Source organism: Sinohyriopsis cumingii, chromosome 1 (assembly GCF_028554795.1).
Source record: "Sinohyriopsis cumingii isolate HCF-2022 chromosome 1, ASM2855479v2, whole genome shotgun sequence".
NCBI lineage: Eukaryota > Metazoa > Mollusca > Bivalvia > Unionida > Unionidae > Sinohyriopsis > Sinohyriopsis cumingii.
In genome coordinates, this window is record NC_142961.1 from 28,105,756 (window position 1) to 28,132,178 (window position 26,423).

A 26,423-nucleotide genomic window follows, 5' to 3' on the forward strand; every position below is an offset into this window, starting at 1 on the left:
ATGGACCCTCTTTCTGTGACTGTAAATAGTACACAAGGGACCCTCTTTCTGTGACTGTAAATAGCACACAAGGGACCCTCTTTCTGTGACTGTAAATAGCACACAAGAGACCCTCTTTCTGTGACTGTAAATAGCACACAAGGGACCCTCTTTCTGTGACAATAAATATTATAAAAAGGACACCCTTATAGTTAGGCCCAACTTTGTCTTTAGCAAGAAAGAAAAAAACTCAATAAAATTCAGCATGTACTAAAAAAATTAACATTGACCTTAATACAAAGAGTAGATGTATGTATGTCTGGACAGACACACACACACATACAAAAGTTGTAGCTATGTCAAACACAGCTCACACAATCTCCAATATTTTATATCATACTGTTTTTATATCATATTGTGTTTATATCATATTGTATTTATATTTGAAACGTATCTTTATATTTCCAATGCAAATGTATTTCATTTGTTTGTGACCTAACTCACAAGAAGCATGTCCCAAAATGAAGATGCAAATGTACATTATTTGTTTGTGACCTAACTCACAAGGAACAAGTCCCAAAATGAAGATGCAAATGTATGTTATTTGTTTGTAACCTAACTCACAAGGAACATGTCCCAAAATGAAGAAACAAATAGTTGCTGCAAATTTCAATTGAGTATACAAAATATTTTGTGAGTGTGTATGTGTGAATTGGATTTTTAACGTTGCTTTAACAGTTTTTCATTCATATCACTACGATGTCTGCAGTGTGGCAGTTTATAGGGATGTCTATTACTGGGGCATCATGCGGCAGACATGTAGCATGATGTCCCACCCAGTCATATTATCCTGACACCAGGCCGACCAGTCCTAACACTAACCTATTAACGCTGAGTGCTAGGCGAGGCAGCTGTTAGTACTGTTTTTACAAGTCTTTGGTATGACTCGGCCGGGGATCGAACCTGTGACCTCCCACATCCAAGGCGGAAATTCTAACTACTAGGCCACCGAAGCGGTATAAATATTTTGTAATGTTCAAGTAGCTTTTTTAATTAAATAAAATTTCTGTGGTGTGGCACATAAGCAGAAAAGAATGTATTGTATGCCACAATCATGAAGCTTTGCATGCCTATATTGGCAACATTTTCTGGTCTAGTTTCTACTGATCTGCACCACAAGGTGGCAGCACCACCTAGATAATGAGATGCAGAATGCTACCCATCCTTGGGGTTTGGGTCATAATTTCTAAAAATTTAACACCACCCAAAATTCAAAATATGGCTCAAAACTTCAGGGACTATCACACAACAATAAAGTAAAAGGAAATCTCTTATCTTGTGATGTGGCAACAAAATTATCAGTAAAACTTGCACTTTAGTCTCCAAAACAAATAGGTTACCATCCAGATTTCCATATTTAATTCTAGGTAATTGTAAAGTATTTATACACTACTCAGATATACACAAAGTAAAATAATGTACTATCTATACCATTGTAAAGTGTACATTTGGAATTTTCATGTTTGAAATTTCACATATCCTCATTCTTGGATTTTAACTACATGAAATGCTTTGAGACAGTATTTTCTTATGATGGACAGTCATGTGGGGACTTAAGGTGACAAATAAAATGTCTTTGGGAGTAAAATAATGTCATTTTTAAAATTATCTAAGAGTAAAATATAAGTTCAAGTTGATTTTGATTAAGGTTAATTATAAAGAGGTAAAAAGACCTATGGTGGACTTAGATGTAATTCATAATAGTACAATCAATTATACAGTGTCCAACTTATGCACAAGGTGCAGTGTATCCTCATGCAGTTGCATGTACTTAAAAATCTCTCCTTGTAGTCACATCAACCAAATTTGAGGCAACACCTTGCAGCTTCAGTCAAAGTATCACAAAATGAGTGATAGACATTTCCATCAAGCGGCCATCACCAATAAATTAGAGCAGGTAGCACTAGCTGGTACAAAGGTACCAATTATATTGTATTCAGAAATAAACAAAAAAAATTAGCTGTGATTGGTGCATTATTTAAGAGTTGTACTTTGTGTTAGGCTTAAAAAATTGTTGAGCCGCTTGGCAAACATGTGAGATTATGCTAATTCATATCTAGATCACATTTTGTATTTTTTATGATATTTTTTTTAAATGTGGTACACATGACTAAAAATGTGTCTGGTGTGACTAGATAACTCTTACCTCTGTCTAGTTCCAGCAGAGTTATCTCCCTTAAATGCAATGGCGTACATGGTCCTTGTCAAATTGACAATCTAACATTGTTTTCGATGACAGTGTGTGACACATGTGCTGACGTAGGATAGAAAGTATATTTATTTCACAAAACATTACCATTGAGGTCTATGGAAAAATAATTGGTACTGTGATACCTATAGGTATAATGGTACCAACTGTACAACCCCAGATGGGCAGAGCTTAAGGTGTAGGGAACACTGTGTACAAAAATAAACAACATAATTAGCTGTGACTGGTACATTATGTTGTTGTTGTTGTTGTGGGGTTTAACGCCATTTTTCAGCACGATAGGCTATACATGGCGGCCAGTATTAATGGTGGAGGAAGAACCCGGAAAACCCCGGAAAGAACCACCGACCCACGAGAAGCTACTGGCAAGCTTTCTCACATGCCCACATTGGCTGAATCTTAGACTTGAACCGCCGCAGACAGAGGTGAAATGGCAGTGATCCATAACGAAGAGCGCTTTAGACCACTCGGCCACTCGGGGCCCCCGGTACATTATGTAAGAGTTGTGCTTTCTGTTAGGCTTAAAAATAACATGAGCCTCTTGCCAACATGTGAAATTATGTTAATTTATATCTAGATCACAATTTGTATTTTTACGATTTTTTTTTAAAATGTGGTACACATGACTGAAAATGTGTCTGTTATGATTAGATAACTCTTACCCCTGTCAAGTTCCAGCAGAGTTATCTCTCTTAAATGCAATGGAGTACCTGGTTCTGTTCATGTCAAATTGACAATCTATCATTGTTCTCTATGACAGTGTGTGACACATATGCTGAGGTAGGATAGAATGTATATTTATTTCACAAGACATTAGCATCGAGGTCTATGGAAAAATAATTGGTAACATGATACCAGCTGAGGAACTCTGCTTTGTCCCTAGATAAAGTATCCCTCATATACTGCATGTCTGATATGCTGTAAAACAAACTCCTTGTTAGGTGGGATCCCATCAGGAGGACTTCCATCCTTAGTAAACATATATGTTTGGCAATCATTCTCTTTGTCCATTATAAGGAAGGACAACAAATGTATTCAGCACAGCAAAGCAGTCTTCATAAAGGTCACTTGGGGAATAAGTCAAATGCTAAAATGAAGCTGTGACTTCATTAAAGCAATGCCATACATTTCTTGCCAAGACAGCAAAACAGAACACTATAACACATCCATTCAGTGCATGGAACAAAGTTAGTGCAAACTGGTAGACTGCTAAGAATCCGAATTTGTTTCCTTTCTCAAATGATAACCACAATTCGTAAACATGTGGTAATGGCCAGAAAGAGCAGTGTTCACAGTTCTGATCATAACATGCCTGTAGCCTCTGCGTGCAGCATCAACACAGAGAACAATTTACACAGGAATCAGACTTCTTGAGTGTACACTGTGAACATTAAGATGGGCATCAACACAGAAAACAATTACACAGAAATCAGACTTCTTGAGTGTACACTGTGAACATTAAGATGGGCATCAACACAGAGAACAATTACACAGAAATCAGACTTCTTGAGTGTACACTGTGAACATTAAGATGGGCATCAACACAGAACAATTACACAGAAATCAGATTTCTTGAGTGTACACTGTGACCATTGAGATGGGCATCAACACAGAGAACAATTAAACAGGAATCAGACTTCTTGAGTGTACACTGTGAACATTGAGATGGGCATCAGCACAGAGAACAATGACACAGAAATCAGATTTCTTGAGTGTACACTGTGACCTCAATGGGCATCAACAGAGAACAATTAAACAGAAATCAGATTTCTTGAGTGTACACCGTGAATATTGAGATCGCTCATCACAAGGTGAAACAAATAACACAGTTTGGTCATCTGTTACAACTATTTCATTTCACTATTATGTCAATCACACTTATATGATATCACAATAGATGGAATAACTCCATTTTTTCTTCATTTATTCATAAAATATCTTGCTAATTTTATACCAACGTACCTTAAGGCAACACTCTGCACCTATAGTCCATGTCTCATGTTTCTCGTTGATTACTTCAAACTTGTTTAGTATTATATATCCCATAGACTTCTCACTGTTCTTAAGATTGTGTAACACAATGCATTACCATACAAGAAAAGAAGGGCAATAACTCTAGCAACTTGTTTATATTCGCATCTTCAGGTAATCATTATCATATTTACCAAGTTTTATGATACTCCATCAAAAACCATAAAAAGAAGCTGCAATATATATGAAGCAGACCATTAATATTGTGGACTCATAGTTTCAAGTATATTTCATTACAACTGTAGTAAGCAGTAAAATCAGCCTGATCAAAATCAGATCTCCACTGTATTACGTGAAGATCTGACAACAACTGCTTAGGGGTCATATTCTGGTGACTTTTGTTATTATCATAATTGCTAATTTTATTAGCCAATCAGATGATGTTCTATATCTTCATGTTTGCAAGACTAGACAATATGGATGAATAACATCAATGTTCCTTGAGCGAATTGAATCACTTTCAAATTTCTGAAAGCTGCATTTCCATTAGTAATTCAAAGGTCACCTGAATATGACCCCTAAGTGGTTGCTCTCAGATCTTCATGTAGGGCATTGAGATTTGATTTTAATCAGACTGCAGTGAAATGGGTATCATACAAAAAGTGAATATACTGTATGTACTAGCTTGAAAGATGAGTCAGACTGCAAACTGCAAAGACCCAGATCTGCTGTCGCATCATGTGCTGGAAAATATGGGTCTGTATAGTTTGTTAGGAGTAATCAGTAGAACAATGATGGCCTTGATCTGCATCCTCAGTATGCTAGAACAGATCAGGATCTTTGCTGTTTGCAATTTGATTTAACTTATAAGTGAGTATATACGGTAGACTGAATGAAAATAAATATTGACTTCAATAAAAATTAATCTGAAACACAACATATTCTCCCCTACCATAATACTTACAATCATGTTTCCTATACAAGTTAATAGCTTTATAAATGCCTTTTAAATGCTTTTTTTTTAATAAGATATAAAACAAGAGTTCTGTGGAGCATGGTGTCTCATCTCGCTTGGAGTTATGGGCTCACAAAAAACCTTTACCACTGTGTTGACATTGATGCTGATGATATCGCTCACTGTCTCACAATTTTTTTCTTTGAAAAAGGTGAGACAAAAATGTCTCTGTCTAATAAACCATTTGTCACAAGAAATATGTGTCTTATAGACCATGTAACACAAGCAATATCTGTGTCTAATAGACCATGTGGCACAAGAAATATTTGTGTCTAATAGACCATGTGGCACAATAAATATTTGTGATGCAAATCCATCCATTATCAAAAGTTATATACATATGCATTGCCAACGTTCTGAAACAATTTCATCAAAATTGTGGCATAAAAATCCCAAATGTAATTTTTTATGATTGCTATTGGGTCTCAGATGCATATAAATTATTATCTGTTATATTGGGTTATATTTTATATTTGATATTTGTTGGATTGTTGGGAGAATTATGGCTGAATATTCATACTCTGTAGTACAGTTAAATCTGCTCAACTGCAAGTTGGTGCTGTACACCACCAGGTACCACATATATACTCGCTTATAATTCAAGTCAAACTGCAAACAAAAGAGATCCTGATCTGCTGTAGCATACTGCATTGCTGATCAGGGTATATGTTACTTGTTCTACTGATTACTCATAGCACACTGCACAGAGTCAAATCTGCTGAAACATTATGTGATGGCAGATCTGGGTCTGTGCAATTTGCAGTTGGACTCATGAGTGAATATATATGGTAGTGCATTTGATACTTATCAGAAAAGATGCAAATGTTACTAATATGCAAAGTTTCAAAACCATAGGAAAAAAATACTGTACATATCTGCTGCATTAAGATTCTGTATCTGTCACTGAAACTTTTAAATAACTGATTTCACTGTATGCCAATCCTTTTGCAAAAATCAAAAGATTCCTTTGAACCATAGCTCTATAAACCATGCATAATGACAAACTATGATTATATTGTGTGAACTGATGGAGCCTTACTCAGTGCCTTGTTCCAACATGAGAATCGTCTGCTGCCACAGACGATTTGTCCAGCCTGCCATGTCATCCATCCCACCGACAAAGAAATCTGACAACTGGTTCAGCAGGAAGGAACTTTTGTTTGCAATGTCAGGGAACATCTGCAGATATAAAATTGCCAACTGGATTTCTACCATTCTACCTGATTTAGGCACAAAGCTGTAAGCCAATACTAAAGACAGAGTATGACTTTTAATGTGAGATATGAATTTAATTGTACTATGAAAACAATTATCAATCAAATTCTTGCAATTAATATAAAGCCCAAATGTGTAGTACTAGCTTTAAGAACAGAAAAAGAAATTAATTTAGCAAGGTTATTTGGTTTTAAAGTGAACAGGTGAAAATAAAATGTAAACAATGTCTGAAAAAATCTTCTTGCTAATTTATTCTAAATGGTTTGCCTAAATGAATAAAGCAGAAATTATCCAAATGGATGTAAAATGTACCTCTTTTGCAGCTAAAACCTCTGCTATCCTGCAATAAAAGCAGATATTGTGAGATTACTTGCATCAACTTTCTGTTGAATAAGTACGTTACAAATTAATGTTTTTTTTTTAAAATATTAAATTCTTCTTTGCAAAGCTTAAAAGGATTATTTTTTTCAGGGAGCTAAAAGCTATGCTGCAAGTGTTCTGTAAAATATGCCACTGCCTATGTCTATATTGAAAGGATAAACAATTTCCTCTAAGAAGCTTTCATTAGTTTCAAGCAGTAATGTAAACATTATTTATCAGTGTAAAATTCATACAGACTATATTAATCTTAACAAAATGAACTTATGAAAATAAAATTAAAACACAACACAGTGATCGAACATTAATCATTTCCGATATAATAGCATAAATGCAAGAACTTAAACATGAATGTACAAATGTAACTTTAAGTACAACGTTTGCCTCCATTGCCACCTTCTCCTGGGATTCGTCCTATGAAACCCATCTGTGAAAAAGATGTGTATGCCAAGGAAAGCAGTAGGTATTTATATTACAAGAACTGTTCAACTGTAATATAGGTATTTATTGAATAGTTGTGAGTACAAATTTAAGTTTTGTACCATCTGAAACCTGTGCTCAAGTCCAGCATAAAAAGTGATGATACATCATCATCATCATCATCTTTATTTCCTTCCATGGAAGATTACATGATATAAGAATAAATCATCTGAATACAATCAATAAATATTTAAAAAAAAAAAAAAAAAAAAAAAAAAAAAATGTTCTATATTGGAATACAAATTCTTACGCAATATCAATCAACAAAGTGTTCGTCAACTCATAAGTTGCAAGTTTCAGTACCTTATTTACAGAAGATAGCTGCACACTGCATGACAAAGTATGCTGCATACAGGACGAATAGCTTGGAGTTTTCTTTGTCGATTACTCCTGATGGTAACCTTTTACCTAAAAGATATTGTAGTTGCAGCTCATCTTCTGCATTAAATAACGTAATGTGCAGGCTCAGGGGAAATTTATCAGTAAGGAAATCCCAGAAAGAATTTCGAAAGTTCGACATATAAGGACAACTAACACAACAATGAAGTATCAAGTCTGTATAAACATTCCCACATCTAATACACATATCAAGCTGTGTTTGTGGAACAGCAGCCCATAGTTTAGCTACATATGTAAATACCTTAGTGTGTTGTCTAGTTTTAGCCCATTGCCACACTGAGGCAGGTCGTAAGTATTCGTGTATCGAAGAGAATCTATCAAAATCTGCTTGATTAGACATACGAACTCTCCAGAGGCTATTTTGAAGACCAACAATTTTTGACCTTACAATTTCTTTCCAATTATGTTTATCTGGAATTTCAGAATGATGTAAATAATCAGTTAGATACCCGAGCAAGTCAAACTTCTTTGCGGTATAATATAAATTTGAAATTAACCCGCAGCTTGACATGCATCCGCTCAGAATGAAGTGAAATAACGCAACGTTAAACACACGTTTAGTATGTACATTGTTAGGCATCAAACACAATCTGTGTAAAAACATCAATTTTCTTCTATCAATTTCGGACTGCGCTGATGTCCATCCTAGCATTCCCAGGGCAATGTCTGATCTTGTATGTATTGGAAAACCTTGTAAATGTTTGGCAAAATACCTCAGAGTTTTATCCAATAAAGCGAGGTCACTTTTTGAAATGTTACACCATAATTCACTTCCATAAAACATTGAAGGGAAAATTACCTTTTTAATTACATTTGCAGCAACCAAAGGATTTAAACCATTCGGTTTAATGCCAATACCAAACAGACCGTGAAAAGATTTTTTCCCTTTCTTGCATGCATCGAGTATTGCGTCATGCGACGTCAGCTTTGAGTTAATCCGGTGACCCAGGTGTGTTGCCGAATCGGTAACCGGCAAACATGACGGGCCAAGATACCATTTCATATTGATAAAATTCTTGTATTGGGGTCCGAAAATGATAATGTATGACTTTGTAACACTAAGCTCGAATCGCCACTTATTACTGTAGTCGTATGCTATATCTAACAGCTTTTGTAGATTGCTAGGAAATATAGCCAAAAGTGAAATATCATCAGCTAGGGTTGGATTTCCCACAGCTAAGGATCCAATCTTTGCTCCAAATCCACTATTTTCTAACTGTAGCAGCAAGTCATTTATAAATATTGTGTACATCAAGGTTGACAAAACACCCCCTTGTCTCACTCCTTGGCCAATTGAGAACCAATCTGAAAATTGCCCATTTACAAGAACTTTACTCTGTAAATTTGTATACATGTTAGAAAATATCAAAAGGGATTTACCCGTAATTCCCAACGTGAATAATTTAAAAAGCAGTCCTTCGTGCCACACGGTATCAAATGCCTTTTTTGTATCAAGAAAAGCAGCAAAAACTCGTGAACCCATGTTTACATTATATTGTACTGATTGCAACAGCACAAAACTCGCTGTTGTGCAGCCTAAACCTTTTTGGTAACCATGTTGTTGTGAACTGGGTATACTAGAATTAGTATCTTTGAGCCAAGTTACCAAACGTTCATGAATAATTTTCTCAAAGGTTTTGTAGATAACAGGCAGTAAAGTAACAGGCCTGTAACTTTCGAGGGAGTTCTTTGATTTTCTGTTACCTTTGTACAGTGGTATTACTAACCCTTTTTTGCAATCTACAGGTATGTAAGATTGATCAATCATCCGAGTAAATAAAATTGTCATACACTCGATGAGGTAGTCGCTGCCATAGATCAAATGTTCATTGCAAATTTGATCATGGCCCAATGCTTTTGATTTCTTTAGACCTTTAATGATTTCTCTTACTTCATTTGAACTGATACTGGTCTGTAAGGCCTCGATATGGCTTACTTCGTCCTGTAGACCCCGATTTAATTCTCTCTCTATAAATTCATAAAAGTTTCCGTCAAAACTATGGTTTAAATTCGGCGTGTGAATGTCCTCATAGTATCTAGCAAAGCCATTTGCGATGGAATCATCATCACGGACACAAACTCCATCAGTTGATAGTTCCTGACAAAAATTTGTATTGTTCCCTCTCTTAATGTTGATTATTTTCCAAAAGTGTCTTACATCGCATTCATGTGCTTTTTCAATTTCTTCATACACCTCCCCCATATATTTTTCCACAGCCAGTTTTTGAACGTTTCTAAAGTCTCTCTTCTTATCTTTATATTCTCTGTAAGAATTAAATTGACTACCCCTCGGTCTTCCCTCATTTATCCAAGTATACCTAGCTTGTCTTTGAAGTTTATGTGCTTCTTTGAGTTCATTTGACCAATATGGTTTGGCATGATAATTGAATTTAGACTTTGGAAGCGCGATGTCGCTTGACTGTTGTATTGCATTAACAATGTGCTGGTAAAAGCTATCAACATTGTCCGAAATAGTATCTATATCTAAAGTTTTCAGGCGAAGGTCCAGCTCAGATTGATAGTTTTTCAAGATATCAGCGTTTAATTTATTCCATGCTATGTTGTTTCTCTTCATAGACTGTCTGAAGTCTCTCCCACAGGTCACTGTACGAAGGGAAGTAAGGATAGGGAGGTGGTCAGATATCGCGTGCTCTTCGTGATCTGAAACAATGTGCACACTTCGTAATCTACCTATGCATTGATCCGACAGTACAAAATGATCAATCATCGTTCTTGCTGGGGTGAACGTATAGCGGGAACCAGTGCATATCATTAAATGTCCAGCACTCACTAGATTATTATATCGCAAGAACTCATGAAATACTCTATCTTTGTAATCTCTGAAAGTGGCTGGTTCAGCTACTGCATTGAAATCACCAGTAAAATACACGTCCCCCAGCTGTGAGTACTGATCATAGAGATTTTGAATCAACTCAATTTGCGCTTTGTAACAATCTATGCCATATAATAGGGTCGGCATATATACACAAAAAATATATACATTTTGCATATCGGGAAATTTGAATTCTATGCCAACAACTCTGTCACTATTAACTTCATCTATAAAGTTAGCATATCTCATGAGAGAAGTTTTGCAGAAGATTGCAACTCCTCCTTTACCACATTTTATTAACATACAATTAGAGGAAATATCCTCTGCCTTAGCAGTGCATTTATAATCAGAACGAATAGTATCGCAAAATGGAAGTATGTGCTGTAATAGTTTATGTTCAGTTACGCAAGCTACGTCAACATTATATCTATCCAGCATTGCACTAAAGCTAAGAGCAGAGGACATAATTCCTCTAACATTCCAGGTCAGTATATTGCAAACAACAAAGATCCTGATCTGCCATATCATAATGCACTTGCAGAATAGGGTCCATGTTATTTCTGATTACTCCTAACATGCTGCACAGAACCATATATGCCAGTGCATGATGCCACAGCAGATCTGGATATATGCAGTTTGCAGTTGGACTTGTCTTGTAAGCAAGTACATATGGTATAACCTTTACAGGTAAATACTAGACAAATGGCTGGACATCTATGTCATATTTGTTATAAACTGACAAACATAATACCAGATTATCTGTAGGACTTAAATCACATTTGTTATAAACTGACAAATATAATACCAGATTATCTGTAGGACTTAAATCATATTTGTTATAAACTGACAGGTATAATATCAGACCATTTTAATGCTTGTGGTTTATTTGGAATAAATTGACACATTACAAGACCATCTGTAGGACTTATACTGTATTTGAGATAAATTCACAAGTGTAATACAAGACCATCTGTGGGACTTGTGAAGTATTTGATAGGTATAAATACTGGACTGCTGGTAGGACTTGTATTTAAGATAAATAGTTACTGGTATACCACTTGACCATTTGTAGGACTGTGTTGCACTTGGAATAAACTGACAGGTATAATACTGGACTAAATGTAGGACTGTGTTGCACTTGGAATAAACTGACAGGTATAATACTGGACTAAATGTAGGACGACTGTGTTGCACTTGGAATAAACTGACAGGTATAATACTGGACTAAATGTAGGACGACTGTGTTGCACTTGGAATAAACTGACAGGTATAATACTGGACTAAATGTAGGACGACTGTGTTGCACTTGGAATAAACTGACAGGTATAATACTGGACTAAATGTAGGACGACTGTGTTGCACTTGGAATAAACTGACAGGTATAATACTGGACTAAATGTAGGACTGTGTTGCACTTGGAATAAACTGACAGGTATAATACTGGACTAAATGTAGGACTGTGTTGCACTTGGAATAAACTGACATGTATAATACTGGACTAAATGTAGGACGACTGTGTTGCACTTGGAATAAACTGACAGGTATAATACTGGACTAAATGTAGGACAACTGTGTTGCACTTGGAATAAACTGACAGGTATAATACTGGACTAAATGTAGGATGACTGTGTTGCACTTGGAATAAACTGACAGGTATAATACTGGACTAAATGTAGGACTGTGTTGCACTTGGAATAAACTGACAGGTATAATACTGGACTAAATGTAGGACTGTGTTGCACTTGGAATAAACTGACAGGTATAATACTGGACTAAATGTAGGACTGTGTTGCACTTGGAATAAACTGACAGGTATAATACTGGACTAAATGTAGGACTGTGTTGCACTTGGAATAAACTGACAGGTATAATACTGGACTAAATGTAGGACTGTGTTGCACTTGGAATAAACTGACAGGTATAATACTGGACTAAATGTAGGACGACTGTGTTGTATTTAGGATAAACTGACAAGCATAATACTGGACTATTTGTAGCACTTGTGTTGTATTTATGATACACATCTATACTGGTGTAATACTGGACTAATTTTAGGACTTGTATTTCATTTGGGATAAACTGACAAGTACAACACCAGACTAATTTTAAGAATTGTATTTACACACAAGTTCAACACTGAACCATTTGAAAGAATCGTATTTATGCACAAGTACCATTTGTAAGGATTGTATTCATACACAAGAGACAGTTCATGTTTAATTATTTTCTGTATGGGCCTGCATTTACTTTCAGAATGCAAACATAGCTAAATTAAGATAGCTAGAAATTCTAAACTTTTGACTTCACTATATTTAAAATGAATTCTAAAATGCATTTATTGATTCTGTATTTGTTGATTTCATACTTGCTGATACAGAAGGAAATTTGTAAATATTTGTCCCTAGAAAAAACTAAATTGTAACAAAATCTTACCGTCCAATGAGAAGTAATGTAGTGCAATCAGTGATTACATCCTTTGGCATCCTGGTATCATTCCCATAATACTCTTTGTATATGTTAAACAAATCATCTACTGGGATATACCTACAACAACAAAAAATTTATAAAAATAATAATAATAATAATGGCATTTGGTCAACTGATCAATCTTCCATGAGCTCTGTATGAGTGTGTGTGTCATTTGGATTTTTAACACAGCTTTAACAATTTTTGAGTTATATCGCGACAATGTCTGCAGTGTGGCAGTTTATAATGATGTCTAACCTCAGACATAGAGCATCATGTCCCATTCAGTCACATTATCTTGACACCAGGCTGAACAGTCATAACACTCACCTCTTAATGCTAAGCACTTAGGGGGCACTCATCAGTTATTATGTACTTTTGAGAGAGTGACGTATGTATGGTGAAGTTGTTTGCATTTGAAATATGCACAATGGAGAGAATGTTGGCATACATCTATGTTACATTAATGTAATGTGGATGATATTTCTATGGATATTGTACTTTTGGAAATTGTACATGATCGAAGCACAATGTTAACTAAAATGACAGCTCCCTTGTGCTAAAAAATCAGCCTGAATTAGTCTAAAGTACACTATCCATAGCAGCTAATAAAATAGGGAAAATGAATTTTGCCAGACTAGACAATACCAGCTTCTGAAAGTGCAATGAATGAATTACCAAATACATAAAATGTAAAAAAAAGTTATTGGCTCTTTTTTTTATACAATTTAGCTCTGAAGTTCAGGAAGTGAAAATGACCAAGTGGAGCAAACACTTTATTGAAGGGTGCACATCTGGAGTAAGGCCAAGCTGTATACTCTATAACCCAAATTACCCCCATCAATCATACACCAAAATAAAGGGAATTAAAGGTTCTTTGAATTATACCTAAGATAAAAAAGGTATTTTTTAAATAGCCAGTATAATCAGTGAGGAAAGCCAGTGAAATTGTTTTTCTTTAAAATTCTAACCCAATACAAAATACAAAACTGTAGAGCACCACCTTAGTGAGGCAGGGCAGTTGTCAGTACCATTTTTATAAGCCTTTGGTAAGACTTGGCCAGAGTTTGAACCTGCGAACTCCTGCATCCAAAATGGATGCTCTAACCACTTAGGTCACCAGAGTGGTTTCTTCCATGAGGCCTCCTACATTACATTACATTTTACAAATATATAAGATGAGGTGCCTTTAGACAACAAATGCTAATAACAAATAGATAACTGATCTACTGTTACAATAAAATGTGCACAAGGGTTTAAGGATGAGTACATACAAGATTTATACAATGATGAGCAGTGAACATATAACATTATAGGTGAGTACATGATAACAATGTTTTGAAGAGTAGTAGTACTGAATTGTAGAGTATGTCATTGTGGTCATGCAGGGACATTTACTCATCTATAATTAAATATTAATGTTATTCTAAACTTTAACAGTAATATAGTTGAACAAAATCTACTCATTCCTAATTATTGAATGCTTTGCATCATAACTGTCATCCAGAAATGTCCAGAAGAATATTTGTGATCACTATGGTCTTGTACAATGGTGGCCAGGTTCTAAACTGGGTAAAGAAAAGAGTATGTTGGGTCGAATTATCATAATATAGGGTAGCAGCACACTTTTTTGCAAAATGCATAACGTTTATTGTGACATCACTGCAAACGATATTCAATCCAGTTTGTACTGGATCACATTGTAGGTTGACCTCATCAAAATAAATGTCCACACAGCATTGAGTTTTTCCATATGTGTTTATCAAGGTATGTGAATAATAATATTCTAAAGAAATATCAATGTATGATGATCCAAATAAAGTGACTAACCTTCATTTAAAAGCATTTGTACTTGAATTCTAATAAAATGACACCTATTACTGAAGAGGTTGGTCCTGAATACATACATGACCTGTATGACTTTTACTATAAGCAGCAACAAAAAACCCATGTAAATGATTGTTTCTGTAGATGCTAAAAAGTTTAAAAGCTGATGGCATACAGAATGGTAAGGAATTCCATAGCGTGACTCCAGAAAAAACAAAACTCTTGTTATAAAACTCTGATTTAGGTAAATATAAATTGTTGTTTGAGCTCACATGTATGTACATTTTCAACAAATTCAGAAATTACATTTAAGATAATCAGGTGCCAATCCATATAAGGATTTATCCCTGTACCTCATGCAAGCGTCTTTGGATGCCTCTACTCCATTCCCATGGAAGCGCCTTTTGATACCTCTACAAGATTCGCATGGAAGCGCCTTTTGACGCCTGCTGTAAACATCAGCCATATTGAGCTGGTTTTCGTTGCGCCACCTTCGGGGAAAACCCCCATATTAGATACTACATTCATTTCTGTGAATGACAATTACGTCAGATCACGTGCTATCTGCTATTTAAAGTAACTGGGTCGTAATCTCCACTCTCCAAAATGGCGGCCGCAGATTTCATTCAGTATGTATGAAGTTTTCACGATTAGAATCACAACCATGAAAGATTCAATAAATTAGGTAAAGTCTCTGATATTGATGTAGGCAGCAATTAGTTTTTATAAATTATCAAATTCAGATGACTTAGTGATGTAGATGCACATGAAAACCTTGTAAATTTCGAGTATCGGAAATGGCAGCTATGATTGGTCACGCAGCCTCACTGACATGACGGTGAACGAGTTCTCCCTCGATTTTAAAGCACATAAAAAATTCTGCCGTGAAAAATAATTACACAGCTATAACAATCGGACTTTACTCTTAAATTTTTCCACATATATGTGTACCAAAAATGTAAAATGGTTAAAACTGCTGTTAAACGTAACATACACTACATTGCTTAACAGTTCACAGGCAGGATTTCATTCAGTACTTACGAAGTTTTCACGATCAGAATCACAACTATGAAAGATTCAATAACTTAGATAAAGGCTCTGATATTTATGTAGGCAGCAATTAGATTTTATTGATTATCAAATTCAGATGACTTGGTGATGTAGACGCAGACGAAAAACATGTAAATTTCGAGTATGGGAAATGGCAGCTACGGTTGGTCACGTGGCCTCACTGACATGATGGTAAACGAGTTCTCTCTCGAATTTAAAGCACATAAAAAATTCTTCCATGAAAAATAATTACACAGCTATAACAATCGGACTTTACTCTTAAATTTTTCCACATATAATAGATGTGTACCAAAAATGTAAAATGGTTAAAACTGCTGTTAAACGTAACATCACTACAATGCTTAAAAGTCACAGGCAGGCCTATGCGTATGCTGTCGACTAGGCAACAGGTGTTTTATTTATAGCGTGATGCACTTTGTCACTATGCTCTATGAGGTAAAGGGTTAAAGTAAACCCTTTTGTCTTGGGATATAATTAGTAAAATAATAATTGTTTTTCGTGTGTATTGGATATATCTTGAACATCTTAGTTTATTTGTTGACAGCAAAATTCTGATTAGCAAGGTCAGTTTGGTTACACTGCATTTCTAGACAATTAATCAGCTGCAGAAGGTAGAAAACATACCAGTCTGAAGTCAAGGGGATGTAATCCATGTTTAGTTCAAAGTTGTTCAGCACATCACCTCCTGTAATATACCAAAAATAATCCATATTTTTATTGAAATAGAAGTTTTAAAAAAGGCTAGATGAAAAACAATGGCTTGCTATTGCAAAATGCGACCTTTTTAGAATTCATGTCCATTTTCATTAAAAGGATTTTCAGTAAAATGATGGCTCAACCTCACAAATCCCCATATCTATTCCTTCCATCTCCAACCCACAACCCTCTGCTGAACACCACTGAAGACGGTTACTCATCAACCACAATGCATAATTCATCATATATGAAATATACCTTCCCATTATGACTCAATACACAAGGTTTGGTAAAAAGAAATACCTAAAAAATATCACTCTTCAAATTGTGTAAATATAGGATAATAACAAACGTTTAAATCTGCCAAATTCTGTGCATTTCACCTTTTGTAAGTTTTCAAAGATTTAAAAATGCTTCCATGCCAAAGTACTAACAAAGCTCTTTGACTTGACAACTATGGTGACATGCTTTCATAGTATCATACTCTTGACAATTGATGACACACTTTCATAGTACCATACTCTTGACAACCATGATGACACACTTTCATAGTATCATTCTCTTGACAACCATGATGACATGCTTTCATAGTATCATACTCTTGACAACTATGATGACATGCTTTCAAAGTATCACAATCTTTACAACCATGATGACATGCTTTCATATATCATACTCTTGACAACCATGATGACACACTTTTATAGAATCATACTCTTAACAACTATGATGACAAGCTTTCATAGTATCATACTCTTTTGATGCCCTATCTCAAAGTCTCTGGGATAAAAGAAAGTGGTACATACATTCCAGTTCTTGAGCTTTTTTTAAAGAAATTTATAAAAATGAAAATTAACAGTTTAATAAACAGAGAAAAAGGAACAAAGATACATTTTAGACCTCACAAGGAAGTGGATGTTCCAACCTATATCCAATGTGAACTTAATGAACTTAAAAGCATTATGATTAACAGTGAAAGTTTGACAAATCCCAGAAGCCCTCAACTAAATACACATGACAACATGGTTTAAGTGAGATCTTATTATTGTACCTTTTGATTTCTGGTTCATGTGGTCTGTGAGAGAATTAAAATCCACTACATTTAAAAAAATCATCCCTAAATTAGATACACATAATGATCTCTTTTGATAAAGTTATGTTTTCACCCCAATGATTCCTACTACCCTGTTTGCCTGGGCCCCTGGGAGCAATCATGAACAACACACACACACACACCCCACACACACATAATTCTGAATAATTTAATAACTATACCAAAAACTAAAAAGCAAAATCAAAAGAGAAGAAAGGGTAATGTATGCAAGTCTAACCTTTCAACCTGTTCCTGAGCCACTGGGTGTGTGTGTATGATTTGGATTTTAAATGTAGCTTTAACAATTTTTCAGTCATATTGCTATGATATCTGCAGTGTGACAGTTTATAGTGATGCCTAGCACTGGGGCATCATGTCGCAGGCATGTAGCATGATGTCCCACCCAGTCACATTATCCTGATACCAGGCCAACCAGTCCTAACACTAACCTCTTAATGCTGAGCACCAAGCAAGGCAGCTGTTAGTACCATTTTTGTAAGTCTTTGGTATGACTTGGACAGGGATCGAACCCGCGACCTTCTGCTTCTGAGGCAGATGCTCTAACCACTAGGTCATTGGAGCAGAGCAGTTGAGCCACTGGGGAAATAGAAATTTTAAAATCTCACCGTAGATCTATACCCCTATGGTAAGACACCTTCTGAAAAACTTAGATAACTTTGAAAAAGATTGCAAGTGAGATTTTATGATCCAATATTCCTCTGATGATAATGGAGCCCAGCATTTAGATGACATTACAGGATGACCTTTACAGTGGACAAGGCTTTTTAAAAATTTTAAAGTTTGGGAATGGATGTATAGTCTAGCTTGGTCTCATCCACTCAGAAATTCAGGATGTGTTTTGATGGTTATATCAGTTAATAGCATTATCAGGATGTGTACTGATGGTTATATCAGTTAATAGCATTATCAGGATGTGTACTGATGGTCATATCAGTTAATAGCATTATCAGGATGTGTATTGATGGTTATATCAGTTAATAGCATTATCAGGATGTATATTGATGGTTATATCAGTTAATAGCATTATTAATCATACAGTAAACAAGTTTGCTTACCATATTGTACTTATTTATGTGTGTGTGCATTTTGGATTTTTAACTTAGCTTTAACAATTTTTCAGTCATATCGCTACGATGTCTGCAGTGTGACAGTTTATAGTGATGTCTAGCACTGGGGCATCATGCCAAAGACATATAGCATGATGTCCCACCCAGTAACATTATCCTGACACCAGGCCAACCTGTCCTAACACTAACCTCTTAATGCTGAGTGCCAAGCAAGGCAGCTGTTAGTACCATTTGTGTACGTCTTTGGTATGACTTGGCCGGGGATCTAACCCATGACCTCCCACATCCGAGGTGGATGCTTTAATCACTAGGCCACTGGAGCAGTGTTGTACTTACTTATAAATTAAGTCCAACAATGAAACAACAAAGTTCCCTAACTATTGCACCTGCAGACCAGGGTACACGTTGTTTGTTCTACTGTTATACCTAATAAATTGCACAGACCCAGAGCTGTCAATGCATTATACATCAGCAGATCAGGGTCTGTGCAGTTTGCAGTTAGACTCATCTTATAAGAGTATATACAGTAGTTCTGATAGTTATCATTATTTCTGTAGTGAGTATTTACCATCATTATTTACATCAGCACAAGATGACAATGTAATTACCATGAGGTAAATTTAGATCGTATATAAAATGTAGCTAATTATAAGATTGGTAGTTAGCAGATTAGTGAATTACCAAAGTCCCCGGTTGAATGAGCTTTATCAAAATCTCCATGGAAATTCACCTGTAAAAGCAGAATTATAATGGTAAAACAGAGTACAATTGATGGTGGGGAGGCCAGGAATACAAAAAATATTGATGATAAGTCGAAAATTTCAAACTTTCCTCAGCAATATAGAAATATAGATGTAATTTCAAAGTGTCTCCTCATCCTCTTCCAAATTTTTTGTTAAAAATTCCCAGACTAAAAATTTAAAAAAAACAAGGAAAAGTATTATCTCAGTGAAGTACTTTTGTGAGAGGCATTTAGTACTATTCTGCAATGAATCCTAGCAAAGTTTAGGGCTGGCATAACACCTCGCTGATGCACCCCACCTATCTATGTACAAGTATTAAGTAAACACATGATTCTTGTTGGTACTAAGGTAAAAATAATGCATATTGATAATTTTCAAATCTACCCATAGTCATCAAATTTCTTTAATCCTAATTTTATTCTGATTTTTAAATTCATGGCTACTTATGACAGAAAGGTGACCATCCCATACAAAATTATTTAATAAACATCATTAAACATGTCTTCAAAAAAGAACAGCATTAGGTATTAATAACATACAGAAAATTGTTTTTGGTCACTGTATTGTTGAACTTTCCATGAAAGAATATGTCACTAGGATAAATGTGCAGTTAGACTGGGCTTAAACCCAGATCTCCTAAGTGCTAAGTAAGGAGCTCTACCACAAAATATTCAAGCTTATGTCCCATGCAGGTTCATAGGACACATTCTCCAACCAGCAAATGTTAAGGAAAAAAGTGTATGATTAAACTGAGGTTTGAACCTGAATCTACCAAAAGCTAGATGCTGATGGGTGCTCTACCACCTGAGCTGTCCAAGCCTATGTCAAATGCTGGTATCCATGACAAAATTTCTATGACTCAACAGTGCTAAAGCCAATATACATGACAAATTCTGTATGACTTACAGCATTAAAGCAGGTACTAATGACAAATTCTGCATGACTCATCAGTGTTAAAGCAGGTATACATGACCAAACTCTGTATGACTCATCAGTGTTAAAGAATTTACTAATGACAAACTCTGTATGACCCATCAGTGCTAAAGCAGGTATACATGACATATTCTGCATGACTCATCAGTGTCAAAGCAGGTAACCATGACCAAACTCTGTATGACCCATCAGTGCTAAAGCAGGTATACATGACAAATTCTGCATGACTCATCAGTGTCAAAACAGGTAACCATGACCAAACTCTGTATGACTCATCAGTGTTAAAATAGGTACCCATGACAAATTCTGCATGACTCATCAGTGTTAAAGCAGGTAACCATGACCAAACTCTGTATGACTCATCAGTGTTAAAGCAGGTACTCATGACAAACTCTGTATGACCCATCAGTGCTAAAGCAGGTACTCATGACAAATTCTGCATGAATCATCAGTGTTAAAGCAGGCGCCCATGACAAATTCTGCATGAATCATCAGTGCTAAAGCAGGTACCCATGACAAATTCTGCACGACTCATCAGTGTTAAAGCAGCTACCCATGGCAAATTTTGTATGATTTAACAGTGCTAAAGCAAGTACATATCACATTCTGTACAACTTAACAGTGTTTAAAACTTCTGAACACCACATTTTTAAAGCTAACTCTTTAACCGCTGAATATGTATCTCATGTATTCAAAAAAAGTATCCCATGGCATGTATCCGAATATTGTAACTCATGTATTCAAATAATGTATACCATGTATTCAAAGTTTCTTCAATGCTCAGACTTCCCATCTAAATGTTAATTAAGTTGGGGAAATTGGAAGACACATAGAACTTCAGATAAGTAATAACTTACCACTGTAGTAAAATGTGAACTAAACCTTTGTCTTGTGATGTGAAAAGAATTTTATTAAAATGTTATCAGGCAACAACCTCCACCCATCGTATAATTAATAAAGTCCTATGCTTTGATTCTGCCACAACAAGACTGTAGTTGACTAGTAAATTTTACTTTAACATAGGATGAACAATTTTAATTATCTACGTAAATAAAATGCTAGGTGAAAGTGAAAAAATGACAAAAGTGAGAACTGGTCAAAGTATGAGTGATATATATGAAGCCAGCATGGCTAAATGTCTTACATTTGCCATGGTTATGAGAAAACCCTGATCTATTCCCAGACTGTGCCACACTTACATTTGCCATGGTCATGAGAAAACCTTGATCGATTCCCAGACTGTGCCACAATATGTCTGCAGTCTGGTGGGAGACAATTCCAAACAAAAACGCAACCAGCTTCTCTGTGGCCTAAAAATGAAATGTTTCTGATTTAAACTACTACAGTCTATGGCAGGGAATAACTTACTTTTTATAATTTTGTCTAATTTTAAAATTATTAACATAAAATGCACCTATTTGGCATTTTTTAATACTTTTTCAGGCTAAACCCAGATCCCAGATATTGCATGTGAAATCATCCCACTTTGTGTATCTAACTGATAAATCCAGTGCACCAGTATCTGTAAGGAATTAAGCCCACTTACTGTCTTACCAGTTCATGGTTATTCCAATAATTCAAGATATTACACATGAGAACTGTTTTATACATTACCTAAATTAAAAATTGTATTTGGCACATAGTCTAATATTTTTCTCAATATTTAATCACATTCTCTGCAATTCCTAAAAATCATGAAAGACAACTATTCTCGTTAGAAAAAGAAGAAGAATAATTTCTACAAATAATTTAAATGGCAACAATGATTATGGCAACAGAAATGCCATGCTTGCAAATGTATCACCTTGTCCCAAGGCTGAGGAAAATGCTTGCGGATGTAGTTGACTGAGGTATTCAAGAATGGGGCCCAATGAGTGTCCTCTGAAACGTCATGATACTGACCTGTAACGACATACAAACATCAATAATGGCATTCCTTGATATCTGGATTTAAAAGCATTAACAAGCAATTTTCAATTTCATGATATGAAAATCCAGCTGAATAAGATTTAGATTTTTTAAACTTAAAACAACCTTGTTTTTCTTTGTATTAATTAAGACAATGTTATCCCTATATCACACATGTGAGGACAGTATGTGTATATATGCATGTATCAAAATAATAGTTGGGGCGTCTGCTTCCTACAAATGGAAAGACAAAGAAGCTCACTCTTTTGGGAGAGTATCCTCCATCTTCTATTTTTATGGAGAAGGTATAATCATCATTTTTTTAAGAAGACAAAAATATAGGATATATAAAGGTGTAAAGTTGTAATGGAAAGAACTTGGTTGTGTATCTTGTATGGAAGGATACTTTACCTTTGGCACAAAGTGTATCATAGAAGGAGTCGGGATAGGGGGTTCCAGCCATTAGAGCATCCTGGTTTTCCAGTAACAGCTGAAATTAACACCATTCAAGTAGCTATTCATGTACATTAATGTACTTTCTTAAACAACTATCAAAGTGTATTGCAACTGTACAGCATTGGTTATACCACAGACCTCTTCAATTTCTGGCACTAATTTTAAAATATGTCTCAAATGACAGTGCTTCCTGGGACCTCAGATTGCTGGTCCTGCACTCACCTTTGAGAAATAAGTCTATAGTTCTCCATATATCTGACTCTTTGCTTTATGGCTAAAGTTGCATTAGACTTGGATCTTAAGAAATCATTTTGAAATGATATACTACTTCAGAATTAGAATTGTTAGTGAGCAGATAAGTCCCTTTCTGTGGCAGTAATTCTGAGTGATTCTCATTAAATCCCAGGTCATACAGACCCTATATAAGTGCATGGTGACTGTTTATTCAAAGATGAACCCATATTATCAATTTGCTAGCAATAGGTAAAAAGTATTAAAAGTAGAGATCACACATATTTTTAAGTAATGTTGAAGAACTCAAATAAAGTAGGTCATAGTGACCAAATTTCGAGCATGATGCACATTCATCCAAAACTTAAGCTTTTTGGAATCAGATGATGATAGATGAAAAAGTATTGGAATTAAAAAGCAAACATATTTGTACAGATGTTGAATAAACCTAAATAAAGTATTAGTAACATCAGCTCAGTTAAAGTGTGTGGGAATATCTTTATCCCAACCACAATGCTAGTCATATCTCAACTTAAGATTGTGCACCACGGGTTTATGTACATCCCATGTTTACCAATAATAGTTCTCCATGTACGTCCTACTCTGGAGATTATTGACCTTTAGGGTCAGTTGTATGGATGTTTGCTCAAGGTACATGTATGTAGTCTTGAGCAAAACTTACTACCATACGCAACCATTATTTTCTTATTACATTTACTATGACTGTGAACTTTACACTTTAGACGCCCAAATCTCTGTTTCTTTATTAACCAAAGTGCAAGCTTCCACAATGTGTCAAGGAATTAACTTAAAACAACAGTTATTCTGCAAATCCAACTCTCTCTCTCTGAGTTACAAAGATCTTGACCTTTCAACTTTGGACCCCAAGACCGATAGGCCTGTTACATATCTAAAGTGCAAAACCTCTAAAAAGTTTGGTCAAGGAACATAGTCTAGAACTAAAGTTCTGATGCAAAAACCATTCTGCTTCTTTCAGTCAGTGGCCTTGATCTTTCATCATTTGACCCCAAAAGGTTTCTTTCTTATCCAAAATGTATGCCATCTAAAATGTTTGATCCTAGTCTGTATTGCAAAACTAGTTTTGGTGCAGAAACTATTTTTCTTAAGTCATAATGACTTTGATCTTTGCCCTTCTGATCTACGATCTTTAGGCTTCTTCCTTAACCCAAGTGCTAGCCATCCACAAAGTTTAGTAATGATTGATAGTGGAAAACTTGAGATAGAAAATAAATAAGCTCCTTCTTATGGTGGGCATATAAAAATCTACACCTTTACAAATAGTATAATTAACATCCTATCAGCACCAATACAATGTACTGACAAAATTAACGCTTTTTGTCATTTGAATACATTGGTGATGATTGTCTAAAACCAATGCTGTAAATCCTTTGCATTTTTTTCAGAAATATGTAGACAAATAAATCTGACAAACACTATTCAATGATCATTTTTACAGTGAGTTTTAATTTGTTATATTTGAAAAAAGTAGAATTTTGAACTATGTGTGGTATATAAACAGGATGAAAATTAAAATGCTGAACTAATGCTTATTTGTAAACAGTAGAAGTTTATCTTAAAATAAGTATTATTTTACCTTCCTGTAATCAACTGGACTGCTTGTATAGTATGACTGGAAGAATTCCATTGCTCTGTGACCTAAATCATATGTAAAATGGTTGTAAAACATGTAAACAAGTTAAGTATGCATGGTAAGTATTGATAAAACATATATTAGAAATTTGAATCAAGAAAAAATTTAAAATACATCAGATAATTTCCATTGGATATAATGTAGTGAAATCAGTGGGATAAAAACCACATAAAAATCCAATGAGAAGTAGTTTTCTACAAATTATTTTACTCAGTCATCACACTACATGTATTTAATATTAGCATCCACTTGGAGTGATCTGCACACTCAAAAGAGCCTGGACACTTTGCAACCTCTTCAGACCTTAACAAGTATAATTTCTTTCCAAGAAATGTTCCTTTTCAAAATTTTCTTCCAGCTTCTTCCCAAGAAATGTCCCAATTTGGAATTTTCTTCCAGCTTCTGCCTAAGAAATGTCCCTATTTGGAATTCTCTTCAAGCTTTAGCAACTTAAGCTTTCTTCATGGTATCCTTCAAAATGAAGCATTTTAATACATCATTCTGTCATTTCCCAGTTGCTAGGTAACCATCTGATAGGCTAAGGCTGTAACTGACAGAAAGCCCCAGGAATTGTCACAGATCCAGACCCACAGCAACAAAAGGGTGAAATGTAAATTGTGTAACTGAAACTGACTTCTAATTTTTTTCATAAGTCCTTTTTTAAAAATTCAATCTCATTGTTTCCACAAATGTTTTCCATAGTGAAGTTTTTCTCTATCCTATCTTTCCATCCATTTTTTAAAATGCATACGATTGAAACAACCCTTGTATTACTATCAAGTCTGGCAGCTCAGTATATTAATATACATGAAGATTGGGCTGTGGAGAATTTTAGGAGATGGTGGTTTCGCCTCCTTTAAGGTTCTCCATAGCCCGATACAAGACTACCAGCTTATCATCTTAGAATCTGCAGATTGGGTATTTTCACACTTCTAAATATCCGTTACGATAAACAATATGTATGGTGATAGGCCAATAAATCAGCCCTTCACCAGTGATGATGTTGTTTTTCAGGTGACATATTCCATCAGTATCAACACGGATTTGTGGGGTTGATTTATCGGACTAGTCTGCTGAGAGAAAATCAGCCTTAATGCCATCAAAATGAAACAATATATGTGCAATAAAATTCCAGAGTGACTTTACATATTTCATTTAATTCATTGATTATTGTTTGAATACACCACCCCGTTTGTTTGTAAACCCCCCCCCCCCATTGAATTAAAAGAGGAAAAGCACAAATCAGATAAAAGATGCACAGAACTTAGTCAATTCATTTATTGATTTATAATTTAAAATCTGATTATTCCCATGTCGGACCCTAACACCGTTATCGCCCGCGCGTTTTGTTTCAAAAGAAAGTTTTCAGAGTAAAGGATGATCTGTTCGCCAGTCATTTCCATTTCCTGGACAAGTCCATTTTCAATTAAGGGGTGTACGTACGACTACACATGTCGTCTGCTTCTGATATTTACAATATCGAATCAAGAAATGAAAAGAATGACAATTACAAGTTTGCCTTTCAAGTGGATTTAACGCGAGGTGTAATTTCTATGTACATGTGAGCAAAGAATATAACTCTAAACTCTCAATATTAAAGTAATTTACGGAATTATCCGGCATTTAAGGAATAAGAGGAACTACTTGCCAATGTTGTCTGCGGAAATCAACTTGCCCAAAGTGTACGCAACATGGCGCCA

The 26,423-nt window shown here is 35.3% G+C and overlaps 1 protein-coding gene across 1 annotated transcript in view; it reads right to left on the reverse strand.

Moving 5' to 3' along the window:
* Window positions 1–26,423, reverse strand: part of LOC149806594 (phosphatidylinositol-glycan-specific phospholipase D-like) — a 79,621-nt gene that overhangs the window by 52,801 nt on the left and 397 nt on the right. The window contains exons 2-10 of the mRNA XM_089955314.1: window positions 24,667–24,728; window positions 22,776–22,854; window positions 22,261–22,358; window positions 21,656–21,766; window positions 19,462–19,510; window positions 16,528–16,588; window positions 12,973–13,083; window positions 6,762–6,789; window positions 6,274–6,413 (exon numbers count right to left, since the gene is read on the reverse strand). Of these exons, the coding sequence (XP_089811440.1) occupies window positions 6,274–6,413; window positions 6,762–6,789; window positions 12,973–13,083; window positions 16,528–16,588; window positions 19,462–19,510; window positions 21,656–21,766; window positions 22,261–22,358; window positions 22,776–22,854; window positions 24,667–24,728 (739 nt within the window). The remainder of the gene's footprint in view (window positions 1–6,273; window positions 6,414–6,761; window positions 6,790–12,972; window positions 13,084–16,527; window positions 16,589–19,461; window positions 19,511–21,655; window positions 21,767–22,260; window positions 22,359–22,775; window positions 22,855–24,666; window positions 24,729–26,423) is intronic.